At 50.7% G+C, this 15442-nt stretch overlaps 5 protein-coding genes across 5 annotated transcripts; 3 read left to right on the top strand and 2 right to left on the bottom strand.

Moving 5' to 3' along the window:
* Positions 1–246: 246 nt before the first annotated feature.
* On the top strand, positions 247–2994 carry P174DRAFT_458586 (putative Rho guanyl nucleotide exchange factor; the record flags this gene model as incomplete). Its single annotated transcript, XM_024829685.1, has 6 exons — positions 247–1179; positions 1234–1503; positions 1539–1706; positions 1755–1995; positions 2067–2621; positions 2645–2994. 6 exons carry the CDS (start codon positions 247–249, stop codon positions 2992–2994), a joined length of 2517 nt encoding a protein of 838 aa, XP_024683582.1.
* A 489-nt stretch (positions 2995–3483) lies between these two features.
* Positions 3484–4519, top strand: P174DRAFT_439656 (SBDS family protein). Its single transcript, XM_024826863.1, has 3 exons — positions 3484–3888; positions 3988–4111; positions 4169–4519. Exons 1-3 carry the CDS (start codon positions 3728–3730, stop codon positions 4220–4222), a joined length of 339 nt encoding a protein of 112 aa, XP_024683581.1. The 5' UTR covers positions 3484–3727; the 3' UTR covers positions 4223–4519.
* On the bottom strand, positions 4480–7056 carry P174DRAFT_510856 (mismatch-specific DNA-glycosylase; the record flags this gene model as incomplete). The annotated part of the gene is made up of 4 exons (XM_024831725.1): positions 6604–7056; positions 6228–6544; positions 5155–5597; positions 4480–5122 (listed from the first exon to the last, which is right to left on the bottom strand). The coding sequence occupies exons 1-4, from the start codon at positions 6659–6661 to the stop codon at positions 4480–4482; spliced, it is 1461 nt and encodes a 486-aa protein (XP_024683580.1). The 5' UTR covers positions 6662–7056.
* A 2641-nt stretch (positions 7057–9697) lies between these two features.
* Positions 9698–11506, top strand: P174DRAFT_418954 (putative NADPH oxidase (NoxA); the record flags this gene model as incomplete). The annotated part of the gene is made up of 4 exons (XM_024824750.1): positions 9698–9792; positions 9847–10101; positions 10153–10562; positions 10617–11506. 4 exons carry the CDS (start codon positions 9698–9700, stop codon positions 11504–11506), a joined length of 1650 nt encoding a protein of 549 aa, XP_024683579.1.
* Positions 11507–11695: 189 nt separating this feature from the next.
* Positions 11696–15438, bottom strand: P174DRAFT_403377 (uncharacterized protein). The gene is made up of 3 exons (XM_024823986.1): positions 15374–15438; positions 12865–15315; positions 11696–12815 (listed from the first exon to the last, which is right to left on the bottom strand). The coding sequence occupies exons 1-3, from the start codon at positions 15392–15394 to the stop codon at positions 11802–11804; spliced, it is 3486 nt and encodes a 1161-aa protein (XP_024683578.1). The 5' UTR covers positions 15395–15438; the 3' UTR covers positions 11696–11801.
* Positions 15439–15442: the final 4 nt, after the last annotated feature.

The following is a 15442-nucleotide window of genomic DNA, read 5'->3' as shown; positions in this document are numbered from 1 at the left end:
ACAGTATAGCATTGCAGATGGTCAAACTTCAGTCCTGCAGATCCTACAGCAGGCGTCTAGAGTCATGTTTTGTTTGTCATTGCTTCCTCCGCGCCAGTCGCAGCTTCCATAAAGCTGATTGACTCCTGTCGGGCCTACTGGTTTCTGCACGCCTGCACTATGTCTTTGAAACGAACTCCTCGAACTTGCTATTCAGACAGTTCATACTCCAGTTCTTCTAGAATCAGGCTCGCATGCTCACGCAACATGGAAGAGTCAAAGGAGGATACCCTATCCGAAACGCCGCTCCTTCTCGTTGAACCTCCGAACCCAGACGTGAAAGTAGTGGACGCGAGTGATATAGTTCAGGACTCTGGAGGACGGACAACTGATTCAGGATCATTCAGGAGATGGTTTGAAGAGTTCTGGCTGAAGAGGAGTCTTCCTTCTCCAGCCCAGAAACACGTTGACGGTTGGCCCGAGATCCTGTTGACCAAGTGCTCCAACGACGACTGGCCACCTCACTGTGGGCTTCAAGATCAACAATGGGAACAACTATCGGCACATTCGTCACATCTGGGGATTGTCAAAACAGCGAGCTTCACTGACCAAAGCGTAGGGAGATCAAGGGCTGCAACACAGAGCACCTTCAACCCCAGCATACATTCGGGCGGTCGTGGTTCAATCGAGAGTTTGAGGCCCAGTGTCAGCCCTTCGATATCCCATGCAGTGCTACTTCATTCTCTTGAGAGGCGTCAAATACTGCGGGAGATCATCACTACTGAAACCGACTACGTGTTCGGGTTGAAGGCCCTTGCTGATGTATGCCCGAAAGTAGTATCTCGTGTAATTGACCTTGAAACTAACTTTTTCCCGTCAATCGACCAGGTACTTCTCATCTGTTCCGTCAGACCCCCGATATATCGCAACGTCCAACAGATTCGAGAACTACACCAGACCTTCTTGGCAAGGGCTCGTGCCGTGAGCCCCAAGTCCGTTTCGGCTGCATCCGAGGTCGATAAGCTGTTCCCTCAGGGCGTTGCTAAAGGCTTGAGGGCGATTGACTTGAAACGCCTTAACAACCTTCAAAGCAGATTCTTGACGAAGCAGAGCCTGAAGACATCGATAATTGCCCACCTCAACTCATTGGCTGCGCAAGGTTCGGAAGCCTATGACATCGCTTATGAGATTGCTGAATTGGTACGTGTTTGCATCCAGGCTCACGCTTTATTGTGCTAACTCTTTTCTGTGCAGTCAATGTCCTTCAAGCTCTATGAAGACTTCTGTAGCAATTTTGAACTACTCTTGCAGGACGTGAGCCTTCTGCGCGGGTCAATACCGAATTGGGAAACGTTCGAAGGAGGCATAGAATCTCTTTCAAAGTCTGTGACGTCATTGGAGAACAAGCTCTTGACAGATAATAGATCAATGTCTTTGAGTGATCTCGTCGTCAAGGTTTTTCCAACCCCACCTTCCAGATCCGCCATCTCTGTGCTAACTAGCCTCAGCCAGTTCAGCGCCTTTGTAAGTATGAGCTGTTCTTGAGGGAGCTACTAAAGTGCACGCCGATCCAAGATGACCCGTTGTCGCATGACAAGATCAAGGAAGTACTGGATGGCCTTCGCCCAACAATCGAGCGAGTAAATCAAGCCAATGAAACTCTCAAGCAGAGGGAACTTATTGCAAAAACCCTCTTGCTGAGAGAAAAGCTGGAATTGCCAGAGCCGGTGAGCCCATAGTCGCTTTCCTTAATCTGAGAGATTACTGACAAGCAGGGATCTGGCATGCAGGACATTGTTCACGATATCTACCTACAATTGGGACCCATCAAACTATGTGGTGTTCTTCATGCGACCTACCAGTTACCGGCAGATATTGTGGGTGAATACGTCGTCTGCGCTCTGTTTGAGAGCTATCTTGTTCTGGCTGCTTCAAGAGACGGCTGTTCAAGACTCCAGGCTGTGGCGTGCTTGTACGTCCGCGATCTAAAGATCGACACCTTGAGAAATGGGAGAGGTAAGCGGCATACATCCCGACCCTTTTTAACCACTTTCCCTGTCCGTGGCTCACGCTTAATCTCGGGACAGGGCTATGTTGCTACGGATGCTTATTCTCGTGGAAGCTCATATTTGAACATCGAAATAATCAATACGAGCTGGTCTTGAGCGCGTCATCGGCGCTTGAAGAAAAACAATGGAAAACCGAGATACTTAGGGCGGCGGCGGCATTGACCGAAGTTTCGACAGCAGGACAATCGGAATCAAATCTATACTCCTTTGAGGTGCTAGGTCTACTCCCACTTGAATGCTCGACGGGTTTAACAACTCTCTTGTCCCGAAAAACTTCCATCCACTCATTGGCCACTTCTGCGAGTAAGGCGAATTTGCAGCATATTGTGATCAGGAAAACGCACCGGCCTGGAGAGGCATCGCCTGAGGCGGATGGAGAAATCGAACGCCCAAAGATCCCCCCTTGGGCCTCAGCGCTGGTCCTGACAACAAGAAGACAGGATAGAGTTGATCTGGAACGATTCATCTTCAACATATACACAAAGAGCTCACTGCCTTATCCTGGAATGCCTCCGGCCAAAGGCAAGGACTTGCTCAAGCCTAGTAAGCTCATGGTAGCTATTCGGGAAGGGGGTACAGACGTTCTAGCTCTGGAGGTCTTCCAACCGCTAGGCGTCCTGCCATAGTACTTGCTCCTGCAAAAACCAGCAAAAATGAGCAAATAGACTGGGATGAGAAGGGTAGAACTGACGAATCGCCTGTCCTTGAGGATAAGAAGAAGGCTGCCTCGCCTATGAGTCGCATGGGAACGGTTCGACGAGCTCTAACTGTCAGGTTTCAAGCCAGACACAAGTCTGCTTCTCATGCTGATCTGCCTTTGCAGTATAAGGGGCAATCAGACCAACCTTTTCCCAAGGTGTCAGTACGAGGCATCTTCAACTCAGTATCTCGGAGGAGCTCAAAGAGAGGTTTGCATTTAGCTTTGCGTGTGGATGGTGGAGCATAATGATGCAATGCACATTGAAAATACGACAGACACGCCATGGGTCACTGTCAGGGATACAGAAATGGTATACCATTATTGTTATCATCACTCTTTGTTCTCATTGTTTCGTTAGGCAGTGGGGTTACCGGGTTAGTGTGGGTAGAGGACTGGGGATATGCATGGCTGGTATTGCTGCACCCTTGGCGAGACGTAATAGAATAGCATAGGAGACTACGGATTAGCCTAAGCTCAAAGTCGAATAACGGTGACAAGTGAGTGAATTACATGATGAAAGATTCTCCCCACCAGACTTCCTTGTAGCAGTCAATCAGCTGGGTTGCGCTACTCAGAGCGGACCCATCAACAGTAAATGGAGGATGAAGTTGTAACTGGGAGAGACCGATGACGTCGGAGGGGTTGATGGCTGTGCAGGTTCCTCAACAGATGACCTTATATAAAGAGAGCTCTGTCTGCAGCAGTAATCAATAATTGACTTCAGCTAAAACAACATCCAATTCCTATCTGACACGCATCATTTATATCATTTTGCCCTCGTAACTAGACGTTCTCATACTTTGAGCTTCCTCTCCGCATAACACCTTCGTGACGTCATCAATCATCACCTCACGCGATCAGTCCTTGCAACCTCTCGAACTTCCCAGAAGCGTGATTTTTCTTTCAGAAAGCCATTCGCTTCATATCAATTCTTCATACCTTGACTTCATACCTTAAACATCACAATAAACAAAACAATATGCGTGCCAACGATCCCAGCTCCAAGGTCTTCTACAAGGGCAACTCCGACGACTTCATCGTCTTCGTCGAGGACCCCGCGGCCCTCAAGAACTGGAAGAACGACCGCTCAATTCCCCTCTCCGATGTGGTAAACGGTTTCAAGATCTTCGTTACTCACAGGTATGTCTATGCCAATTGGTCTGATCTGATTGCACCTAATCCCCTAGGTGCAGGGTGCAGTCGTACAAGTACAGCGTATACTAACCCATGGCACTCTAGACACGGATCCCAGGGTGTTCTGGACGGCGCCAGCAACGCCAGTCTGGACAATGAGTTCGGGACTCACAATATCGACGATTGCATTGTGAAGATTCTGGAGAGGGGGACTTTCCAGACTTATACTGTAAGTTTTCTTTCTAATCTGCGGGAATAGCTATGGCAGAAGCTGATTCTGGAGCAGCAAACCGAGCACCAGGCCGACACGAACATGACCAATGGGCCTGCTTTCCGGTAGATTGAGGTCACGGTTGTGGTTGTTCCTCATGGGCTATGCTGCACTACATTCTATGAGCGATGATGATTTATGGGTTTCCCTCACCCGGTGGAAGGAATCTGGAGATATGTACCTTATGATAGCCCCATTCAATGAAGTATGGATAGCGGGCTGAGCTTGCTGTCCTGGTATCAATACTGAGTTCCAAGTCACTGTGTCAAAAAAGTTGTCGTAGATCAGTATTGTGTCTATATACCTATGGCAGTAGTCTATATGCATCATTGGCTAGGCAGCTTGCCCGCAAGAGCCTCCCGGCGCTGAATAACCCAGCTCCCTAATTCATTCCACACGGCCTGTTTCTCCGCGATACTCATCCCAGCAGCCAGGCCGCTCGTGGTCGTCGCGACAAACACCCGCGCGCCCTCCCATCCATCAGGGCCATCACATCGCCCCATATTCTCCGTCTCATCTTGCCAGCCATACCGGAACTCCTCCTTGCGGATCGGCCTCCCCTTGCGCACCCGCCACACAGCCTCCCAGATACTTTTGCCCACGAGACAGACCGCCTCGGGCCGCTGCTTCGCGACCTTGGCCTCAAGCACGGGGACACCCGCGTTCATCTCAGCCTTGCTGAGCATGCTTGCGTCTCGCGTTGGGCGCTCGACGATATTCGTGTTTCCGATGTTGTAGAGTTCCGGTAGGCGGTAGGTGTCTGAGGGCGGGTGGCGGATGGGGGTGATGCCGGACCAGTGCAGGAGTTTCCAGAAGAGGTTCGAGGGGTGTGCGTAGGCGAAGCCTGTGGTGCCGGTCATGATGCCTGGGTTTACGCCGACCAGGAGGAGGGTGAGATTCGGCGGGATGGTGTCGCGGAGGAGGCAGGTGGAGGATGTAGCTGGTGTGGAGGGTTGTCGGCGGCGGGACCTAGAGCGGGGGTCTCGTCTGGTGTTGTGGACGGTGTGAGAGGGGAGTTGGGCGTTGATGGAAGGAGCGAGGTGGTGGAAGAAGCGGAGCGGGAACGGGTGATGCGCGGGGTGAGACTGGTGGTTACGGGTGAGGATCGGCTTGAACGGAGGGTTCGTGGTCGTTTGATGGGCAATTGAAGTGTCGAGGCATTGCTGGATGGATCACTGGGTGGTTCTGATTGAGAGTCGGGTTTGCGCTTGGTCGTTGCTGTTAGGAGATTCGGCGCTGAGGCAACCTTCGACAGCGACTCCCTTGTCGATGCGACGTTCTTGGATGCATGAAAGTATTGGTTCAGTCTGCCATTGAAAGTGGTCTTCTTGTTCACCGGGACATCATGTTCGTCGTCGATGCCAGCTTCATCTTGATATGCTAGGGAAATGTCCTCAGCAACAGGAGCAGGTGGCGACATATCTGCTGTTGACCGAAGACCTTGCTGGAGCGGATTAGTGGTGATGGAGTCAGTGCCTCGCAGAACTGCTCAGAAGACGGGCCAGCAGGGAGCTCATAGACCCTTCAATCCTGATACTATGGACTCGAATGAGTTTGCAAAAGTCTGCATTGGATTATCCTGTGTGATATCTACCCTGGGAAATCCTGTACTGGGATCCAATCATGGCGACCTTGCCACTCAGGCACGGTTGCTGGCGGCCATGTCATGTGACCGTTACCGAGGTTTGGCATTGAGCTGGACGAGACAGATGCTTGATCAGTAACTTTGGTTATATATCCAGGTAAATGTTATATATACATGAGCAAGAACCACTGGCTCTTGCAGCTTCGACTTCTAGACCGGCCACTCTACCGGCGGGCATATGTTACAGTCCCCATAATCGCTCAAGGTCTCCTGGTGGCGGAGTATTAATTCTTCAGGTTTCAACGCCTTTCCTCCCGTTCATGATTCGTTACGTCGTATATTCAGTTCGTGACATGTAAGGTTCTTCGGTAAGAGAATTTTGAACTGCTACACTTTGAGAAAGTGTCGTTTCGGCAAAGTCCACGGCTCCGGGCATACAACCTGTCATTCGTCAGTAATGTATGGGAGGCAATCGAACACAAGTCTCACCTCGCCTTCGGTGTACGCCCAGAAGTAGACCGCAATTCCGATCAGATAGTATATGGCAGGATCCGTCCCCTGGTAGAGAAGGGCAGCGAGGAGAGCGCTGAGAGGGTACATGATGAGTCGCACTTCGATGCTGCGATGTGGTAGGGTTCCAGCGAGAAGGTTCAACGGCCATTCCCATGCGATGCCGAGCAGGCCCATTATGAGGTTGAGGATTTGGAGTATCGGGGTAGGTTTTACAGCGCCGTTAAGATTTCTTGTTGTGAAGTCCCAGAATATTTTGGGCCAGATGAAGCACTCCACAGCGCTGCCTACTTGATCTAGGAGACCAATGTGTCAGCTGGTCCTGCTGTAGTTTGAAGATTAAGAAATCACATACAAGCTGCAGCGGTGAGGATGATCAAGCGGGCCCAGTGGTTTTTGATCAGTCTTCCCATGGCGACGAAATACGACAGGTGATCGAGGGCTTAGATGCTATATATTTGACAAGCAGACTTTCGTCCAGCGAAAGACTTCCATGCAGAGATTGAGGGCTCAGTATCGGTCAGCGTTGTCGTGGACCGAAATCAGACGTCCGCTTTGCCAGTTGGTCTCGCATATGGAATAATTGGTGACAGTAACATGGCAGGTGAACAATGGTATGGTTACTCTTATCTTCCCATGAGTCGAGTCGGATTGTAAAATTTAAGGTTTGTATCACGGATATCACATCAACCGAGACGATCAATGCGTCGAAATCAGACGACGAAGGCTTGCGAAGAAAGGTGAATAGCGTGATGGCAGGATGAGTGGGAGGGGAAGCGATTAGTTACATAGATAGCTTACAGTGCCAAATCAGCACCGCGAGGGAGACCACATGATCACTAGCGAGGATATCTCCGCGCAGTAGTGCAGAATCATAAAAATAAGTACTTGGCACTGCTGGGGATACCTCGTTCTGGGATTGTCAGAGCAACTGTGACACGCGCAGTGTCTGATCAATCGCCTTGAAGCTGAGAACCAATTGAAGCGAAAGGCCGCTCGAGGCCGTCAAAGCCCCTCTTGGCTTCATCATGCAGAGAGTGAAAAAGCATGGCCGATTGGGCGAGAGCAAGGACACTAGCGAATAAACTAAATTGAATTTGACCTGGCAAATCCTGGAGATGTTGAAGCTGGTAGGTTGGCAGTCCCTAGTCCGGCGCTATGAGAAGTGCAGGATGAGCGAGTAAGACGACGAATGGGAGAGGAAACAGAGCGTGACAGACTGCAGGAGATTAGCGGGAACACGCTTTAGCGGCCGATGCAGCTGTGTGATAACAATCCTCAAAAGACAAGAGTTGAGATGAGCAGTCTATCATCTTGCGAATATCGGACTTCAGTTACTGGAAAAGGAAAATAGCAGTGGATTGTAGAGTTACGGCATCTCAAAAACTAACCGAGAACTAGATGTCCCTTACTCTCATGAAATTCAGCTTCCGATGAGTTGAGTGTGACACTTCTACAGTAAGTACAGTACAGTTCTCTAAGGGCGATGAGGGGAGTTTAAGAAACTAATATGCGAATGAGCTTATTGTGTATGAGACAGTCGAGAAACGTTCGGGATAATCCATTCAAGCTTATACTTCGGGATTGTCAAAGAACAGAGTTCGTCTCACCGTCTTTTCAGCTCATTGTTCTTCGTTTTAGGCGGGACAAAGTAGATATTTAGAGCGACGGAGTCTATACCTTTGAGCCCACGTGCATATCTTATGATAATTCTACCACTCGTTTTGTATTCCTTTTCAGGATGGATTCTTCAGGTCCTCGAGAGCGGCGCAAAATCGGGGATATTGTCAACTTTGGATTGGTGGTGAATATCTATGAATAGACATAAGAATCTAGAGACCCGACATCAACAGGCCCCAATGACTATATTTGGCATCAATTTAATACGAACAACATGAAGGCACCAAGAGTATCGACATACTTATCTGGGGGAGGCGTTCTGATTGAGATGCAAGAGTTCGTCTTCTGATTGGCTAGAACAAATGTGATGGAGATGAGCGCCTGCAGAATGGCTCTGATTGGTCAGTTGGCTGTTCCCTGCGCTGATGGACTGGCGACAGTTCTCAGTAGAGTCAGTACAGACTGCAAAGTGCCTAGATAGAGACCAGGATAGAGACTCCCTATCCAGGTGCTTTTATCCGGGCCCGCAAGAGTTAAAAATAAATCAACGCCAGATTTTGACCATAGTATCGACTAGCTGGGATGGTTCATGATTGACCCCGGTACCACATGGTTCGCTGATGGACCACCCCAGGATTTGAGAACGCCAGTGGAACTTGGGAGAAGCAGGAAAAAGACAGCGAGAGGACGAGGAGAAAAGACAGTCCTTGGCGATGCCCCGTAATAACCGGCAAGACCGAACGAGGACTTGTGATAGGCATGATATCTATCACACTCAGACGATCTCGGCGTGCTATTGACCTGGAAGAGATCATATCCGAAGAGTGACACACTGGGAGACTTTCTCTGTCCAGTCAGTCACTTTACGCATTCATCGTATGATTGCAATTGGCAGTGGATCGTCAAAGCTCAATGTGTAAATGAGTATCTATATGGAGTAGATAGATGGATGGGATTTGTGACGGTACTGGCCAGCCACAGAAGGATGAATGGGAGGCATCATTTATTGAAGTACTCCGAGGTAAATAAACGCCGTGTGTCGGCATGGACGTTTGCCAGGATAACTACTATTGACTTGTGTTGAAAACTCAAAATACAGCACTGTCCAGTAAATGATTAAATATAAAATATTTAGAAAGATCATTAGCCAAGTGAAGACCCAATTTAGTATTATTCCCTTGTGCTGGTGGCTTCTTTGACCCCTTCCCCCTCTTTCTTCCTCCCTGCAGCCAAACCACAACGCCGGGAAACCAAGCAAGCGACCTAAGCGAAGTTCCTGCAAAAAAAAACCTTCTCAACGTCATCTATCCTATCTAACGAGTTCGATCTGTCTATTCATCCGTCCTAGATGCTATCCCTTTTTCTTTCTTTTGATGCCATTAGACTTTCTTGAGCATGATTCTGTTCGTCCCGACTTCTCTCCTTGACTGTCACCCGCCCTGTAGCGTTGGCCATTAACCTGTCCGGCATCGCAACACTTACGCGCCGCATTGCGTTCTTCTCTTGGCCATAATAACCGCGAAAGGTTCTATATGGAGGCTCTTAGCCCTGGTAGATCTGACATTGACAAGAAATATCGGTACATGACTTTGTCTCGGTTATCACCCCTGAAGCGACAGCGTTCGACATCCATCGCGAGCTCCCGAACCGGCTACCGATCCTTGCGTTCATGATTTCAATCCTTACTTGAAAGAATTTAGAAGTAGTCGACTGTTACAACATTGCTGCTAATCCAGTCGGGAACCCTCCAGGGGTAATCGATCATTGCCGGTCGATGATTCCCAATTCTTTATCCGGATATTCACATCCCCCAACTCTGCCCCATCAACATGCGGCATCCACTGTCCTCACAATTTACAGGATCTAAGATTTTGTTTTACTTTCTGTTCTGGGGTGTACATATTGGCATCTTCGCCGCAGGATGGTACGTCGGGATATAGCTTGAGGGACCGGATGACACTGACTGATATGCGTTCAGGTACATACAAGCATCAAACCACAAATTGGACGCCCTCAATGCATTGAAGTGGTCTGTGTGGTTCTCCAGAGCTGCAGGTCTGGTCTTGACCGTTGATGGGACTCTTATCCTGCTACCTATGTGCCGGAACCTCATTACTCTCGCGAGACCCCGAATTCGATGGCTGCCTCTTGACGAATCTATATGGTTTCATCGCCAGGTAGCGTATTCGCTGCTCATCTTCACTATCATACACGTTGCTTCCCATTATGTCAAGTAAGTCGGATGCGGTTGAAATGCTATCTAGAGATTGCTAATCCACCGAAGTTTCTACAACATCGAGAAAGACAAAATCCGCCCTGTAACTGCTATCCAGGTTCATTATACCCAGGCAGGTGGAATCACCGGCCATATCATGCTCCTGTGCATGATGCTTATGTATACCACTTCCCACCATCGCATCCGACAGCAGTCCTTCGAGACTTTCTGGTACACGCACCACCTATTCGTTCCTTTTCTGCTGGCCCTCTACACGCATGCAACTGGTTGCTTCGTCCGAGACACTCCCGAACCAATTTCCCCATTTGCGGGGAAGAGGTTTTGGAACCATTGCCTTGGTTACGAAGGTTGGAGGTGGGAACTGGTAGGGGGCGGTCTCTACCTCCTGGAGAGGCTCTACCGCGAGATTCGGTCCAGACGGGCCACCGTCATCACAAAGGTGATCCGTCATCCATATGGTAAGCGACACCTCCCGTGTCTGCAGTGCTTAACGTTGGCTCACAACTCGTCAGATGCGATGGAAATCCAGTTTCGCAAGGACAGCATGAAGTACAAAGCCGGACAATGGCTCTTCATCCAAGTTCCCGAGGTATCCAACACTCAGTGGCACCCCTTCACCATCACATCCTGTCCCTTTGATCCGTATATCAGTATCCACGTCCGCCAAGTGGGTGACTTCACTCGAGCGCTCGGTGACGCTCTCGGATGCGGTCCCGCACAGGCCAGAGATATGGAAGGCTTAGACCCGCTAGGGATGTACGAAGTCGCCCTCCAGAACGGCCAGAAAATGCCCAAGCTCCTCATCGACGGACCCTACGGCGCCCCCGCCGAGGACGTCTTTGAGAACGAAATTGCCGTCCTCATCGGCACCGGCATCGGCGTCACACCCTGGGCCTCCATCCTCAAGAACATCTGGCACCTCCGCTCAGGGCCGAACCCGCCCCGCCGTCTCCGCCGGGTCGAGTTCATCTGGGTCTGCAAGGACACCTCCTCCTTCGAATGGTTCCAGGCCCTCCTGTCATCGCTTGAGTCCCAGTCAGCCAGCGCCGCCGCCAGCCAGGGCAGCGCGGAGTTCCTGCGCATCCACACCTACCTCACGCAGCGGCTGGACGAGGATACCGCCGCCAACATCTACCTCAACTCCGTCGGCCAGGAGCTCGACCCGCTCACTGAGCTCCGGAGTCGCACGAACTTTGGCCGGCCCGACTTTAACCGGCTCTTCACGGCGATGCGAGACGGGCTGCATAACCAGACGTACATGCCTGGCTTCCATGCGGCCATGACGACGGAGATCGGAGTGTACTTTTGCGGCCCGAATGCGGCAGCCCGGCAGATCCGTGAAGCGGCCAAGACGGCGTCCACCAGGGACGTCAGGTTCAAGTTCTGGAAGGAACATTTCTAGTCTCTAGGCGTTACGTTGCTGACTTTCTTACTGACTTGCTATGCTGAATAGAGAACCATCAGCTGCAGGGGATATCAAAACAGAGTATCATGAATGAGTTTTACGTGTTACGAGTTATGACTCTCTTTATTGGTTTTGGTTGGGTTATACAAGGTATTTGGGCCTTCATGTATCATAGTACAGAATCTAGCCGTATATCCATCGTTAATTGATTGCTTCTCATTACCACTGCTATCTTATGAAAATTGATAGTTCATCCCAATACTGAGAAAGAACCAGAAAGCACCGTTGCTCGCTATAATTGCATCCGCTCATCCTCACTCTCCGCATCGTCAGGCATCTGAATCGGCCCCAGGGACATGGCAGCATCCTCGAGCCTCCTCGCCGCAAGTCTATCCAACTCCTCCTCGATATCGACATGGATCCGCAACTCCTTCTCCACAAGAACATTATACACGCGGCGAAGCTCGTCGAAGCCCATCCCCTCCCCCTTCCTCGGGGAATCTTTGTATCGGTCCCGGACGATGTCTGCGCGCAGGTGCGTAAACGCCAGCATAACGAGTTCCTTGGACCAGGGACAGGCGCGAATAGCGCGGTAGAAGACTTCTTTGGCGCGGTTGATCTCGTTTCGGGAGAGTTCGAAGAGGATGTATAGTTTCCAGATGGTGAGGCTCGAGCGCGCGGTTGATGTACTGTTGCTGGCGCCGTTTGTGAGTGCGCCTGTGCCTGTGTGTGGCATGTGAGCGGGGTCGCCGATGGCTTTTTCGAAGGCTGCGCGGACGGAGTGCAGAGTCGAGCCTGCGTAGACGGGGCGGACGAGTTCGGTGTAGATCGAGAAGAGGTGCGATGTTATGGGGATTTGTTGCGCGGTTGTGCCGTCGTGGCTGGGGCGCGGTTTGGTCTCTGAGGTGACGTCCCGGACGACTTCGCGGACGCGTTCTTCGATGCGGAAACGGGATTCGTTCCACGCGAAGAGGGATAGGAATATGGTGTTGTGGGGGAAGAGTGAGATGCTCTCGGTTAGGAGCGAGCGGATCTGAGACGGTTTGTATAGGCTGCTGGTGCGGACATGATAATAAATCAGTTTCGCCCGGGCTTGGTGTAGGAGCTCGGTTGTGAAGGTCCGGAAACTGTGGAATCGCTCAGGTAGCGTGCTGAGACTGGCCATTGCGCGGCCATATGCCTCCAAGGCTTTGGTCATATCGAAGGACTGGGACAGGTATGCGAGAAGAGCCAGACAATCTGTGCAGGCAACAAAAATCCTGGCTTTTCTGGTGACCAGGGCGCTTTCTTGGGCTTCCGAAAGAGACTAAAAGACGTTAGCTAGTAGTGCAATAAAACAGGCGGATTGAACTCACATTCTGTGCTTTCAGAAGACTTGTTGCGCTACACATGGTTTCGCTAAAAGCACCTGGGACAGCTTTAAGGTCAACACTGTTCTGCGGTATTGAAAGCAGTAGGTGGGAGGCTCGGGCTATATTTCGAGCATTAAGCGATTCCCAGGTCCAGCTCTGCCACAACAGTGCACAATCCACCCTGTCATGATGGGAAAATGTCTTGCTCATGGAGAGAGTGGTTGCCCAGACATGTTCGGCAGCTGTGTGATTGCCAGAGCGGCATTCTATGAGAGCATAGGAGTTGTAAAGGCGCAGATTCGAGCTCCTCTTCTTTAGAAGTGACTTGGCGTACTTCCTGGCTTCTTTGCTATTGCACGCTAATTCCACGGCAAGCGCATACTCAGCCAGATCATCGTTTCGCGGATTTGCTTCTACCAATAACCTGAGGGTCCTCCGAGCCCAATCGGGGTTGATATCGGATCGTGAGTCCATCGTAGTCTTCGTCCACGACCGTAGAGATGAAAACCAGGCCTCTTGGTCTGCAAACAGCGTATCCGTGGTTTGGATGAAATTTGTATGAAGAAAAGACAATGGGGAGATAGCAGATGGCTCGGCACCGTCGGTTTGATTCTGAAGAAAATCGTCCATTGTGATCTCCTTGTTGCTCATCAACTCATTTCGCAGGAAGTTGTCTCCAGCCCAACGACTGGTCGATTCCAGGTTGTTGGGTGACTTGAGTGGAGGCAATTGGCAGTAATACATGAAGCTATCGATCAACACGTCGGCCGAGTCCATGTCCCAGACAAGGGGTAAAACCTCTCGAAGATCAGATACAATTACTACACGGTACGGATCATCTTCGTCGGTCTCATCCAGACTTCGCCCGGGCAATTGAGCATTGGATATCTGTTCTCTTTCGCAGACGGTCCAGGATGCAAACATTGATCGTGGGTTGACCTTGAACTGAGGTGCGAAGGCCTTGGGTTCCATGAGAGCATTTTCTCCCGATCTCCAACCCTTTGCGCCCAACTCTCCGATCCGAGCAACTTCTGATTCCCAAAAGTCAAGGAATGCTGAGAGTGTTTCTTGGTCCCTTGCGAGACTTAGATCTTCTGGACGAAAAAACACTGTTTCCAGAATGCCCTGCCAAAGACCCGCCGCATGCTCTGTGAATCCAGCTTCCCTGATAAAACAAGTCAATCGCAAAAACAAGTAGACCTGCACATGCCCTTTTCCTTGCTCTCCAGGGCCAAGTTTATTCAGTTTCAAGCATTCAAGGTAGGTGTTGAAGCACCTTTCGTAGGTAAAGTCGAGAAATTCCGTCTGACGGAAATCAAGATATTTGACCCAAAGGCTAATGAATTGTGAGTTCGCTTTCAGCACTGCCTGCCATTGCGACGAGAGCTCTTTCGTGTCCCATAGCTTTGCACCTTCGTCTAATAAACCCAGCAGCAGGACGTCTCTGAACGGACTGTCCTCGACCTTTTTCAGCGCTTTCTCGTACAACGACAGTTTGATGTCAGCCAGGCTCTTTCTTTCCGCGGCAGTCAAGGCGCGAGAATCCCTTTCTGAACCTCTAAGAAGCAATTCCTGATGTTCTATGAGGCGGAGCCATGCTTCAATATCTCTGGGATTTCGATCAACGTCCCTCAAGAGTTCCGCGTTGCGAGATCTGATTTCCTCGTCGGGATCCACTCGAAGGCCGCCGTCATTGGAGTCCGTGTCCGACACGGCCTCCAAGTCGCTGGGAATATCATCTTCGGGTTTCGCTTTACCATGAATCGATCTGTAGGCATATCGCTCATCTTCCGTAGCGATATCTTCTGGCGTTCCGTTGCGTCTCCGGCTGGCTGAAGCATTGAGCGGAAGGAAGTCTTTCGAGGCCTCGGCTGCGGCATCCAATAAAGGGTCTTTCCGCACCCGGAGAAGCTTCGTGCGTTGCTTAGCCAGTCCAACAAAGGCACTCTTTGACTTGGTCCTCTTCGCGTCTGTACGCGGAATGCCCGTCTTCACTATCAGCGCATCTCCTTCCGCCGTGTCACGGTCAATTCGGTAGCTCGTGGGAAGACCAAGCACGTTTCCTCGGCCAACTCGGTGATAAAGGGGAACATTGTAGCGATGTAATGTCCCGTAAATCAGATTATATTTGTCGCCTTTGCGATCGATAACATACAGATCAGACACCTCATCTTCTCTCTCTCTCACGATGGGTTTCGGTGCGCGCGCAGGTTCGCGGGCCGGCTCCACATCTCGTTGTTCCACATCTCGCCGGGTCGGACGACGCTCCTTCCGTTCTCTTTGACGCTCTCGAGACCGCGAACGATCCCGATGGCTTCTATGTCTCGAGTGGTGCTTGGACTTTTCGTCGCGATGGGCGGGCTCGTGACTTCGGCGATCGGAGGGTCGATCAGCTTTGGGCGGAGGAGCTGGTGGAGGCTTGAAACTGGCAAACCGCGGGATGGACTTTTTCTCCTTCGGCAATTATTAGTATAGGCGCGAGACACAGGTTGAATTTCAAAAATAATCTCACCTGGGAGCCCGAGGAATCCATGCTCCTGGACGTGAGACATCATCGGGAGACTCCAAGTGTTGCGGAGTT

This window comes from Aspergillus novofumigatus, assembly GCF_002847465.1.
Source record: "Aspergillus novofumigatus IBT 16806 chromosome Unknown P174scaffold_3, whole genome shotgun sequence".
In the NCBI taxonomy this organism is placed as follows: Eukaryota; Fungi; Ascomycota; class Eurotiomycetes; order Eurotiales; family Aspergillaceae; genus Aspergillus; species Aspergillus novofumigatus.
The sequence above is the reverse complement of the archived record's forward strand: the minus strand, read 5'-3'. Positions and strand labels throughout refer to the sequence as shown.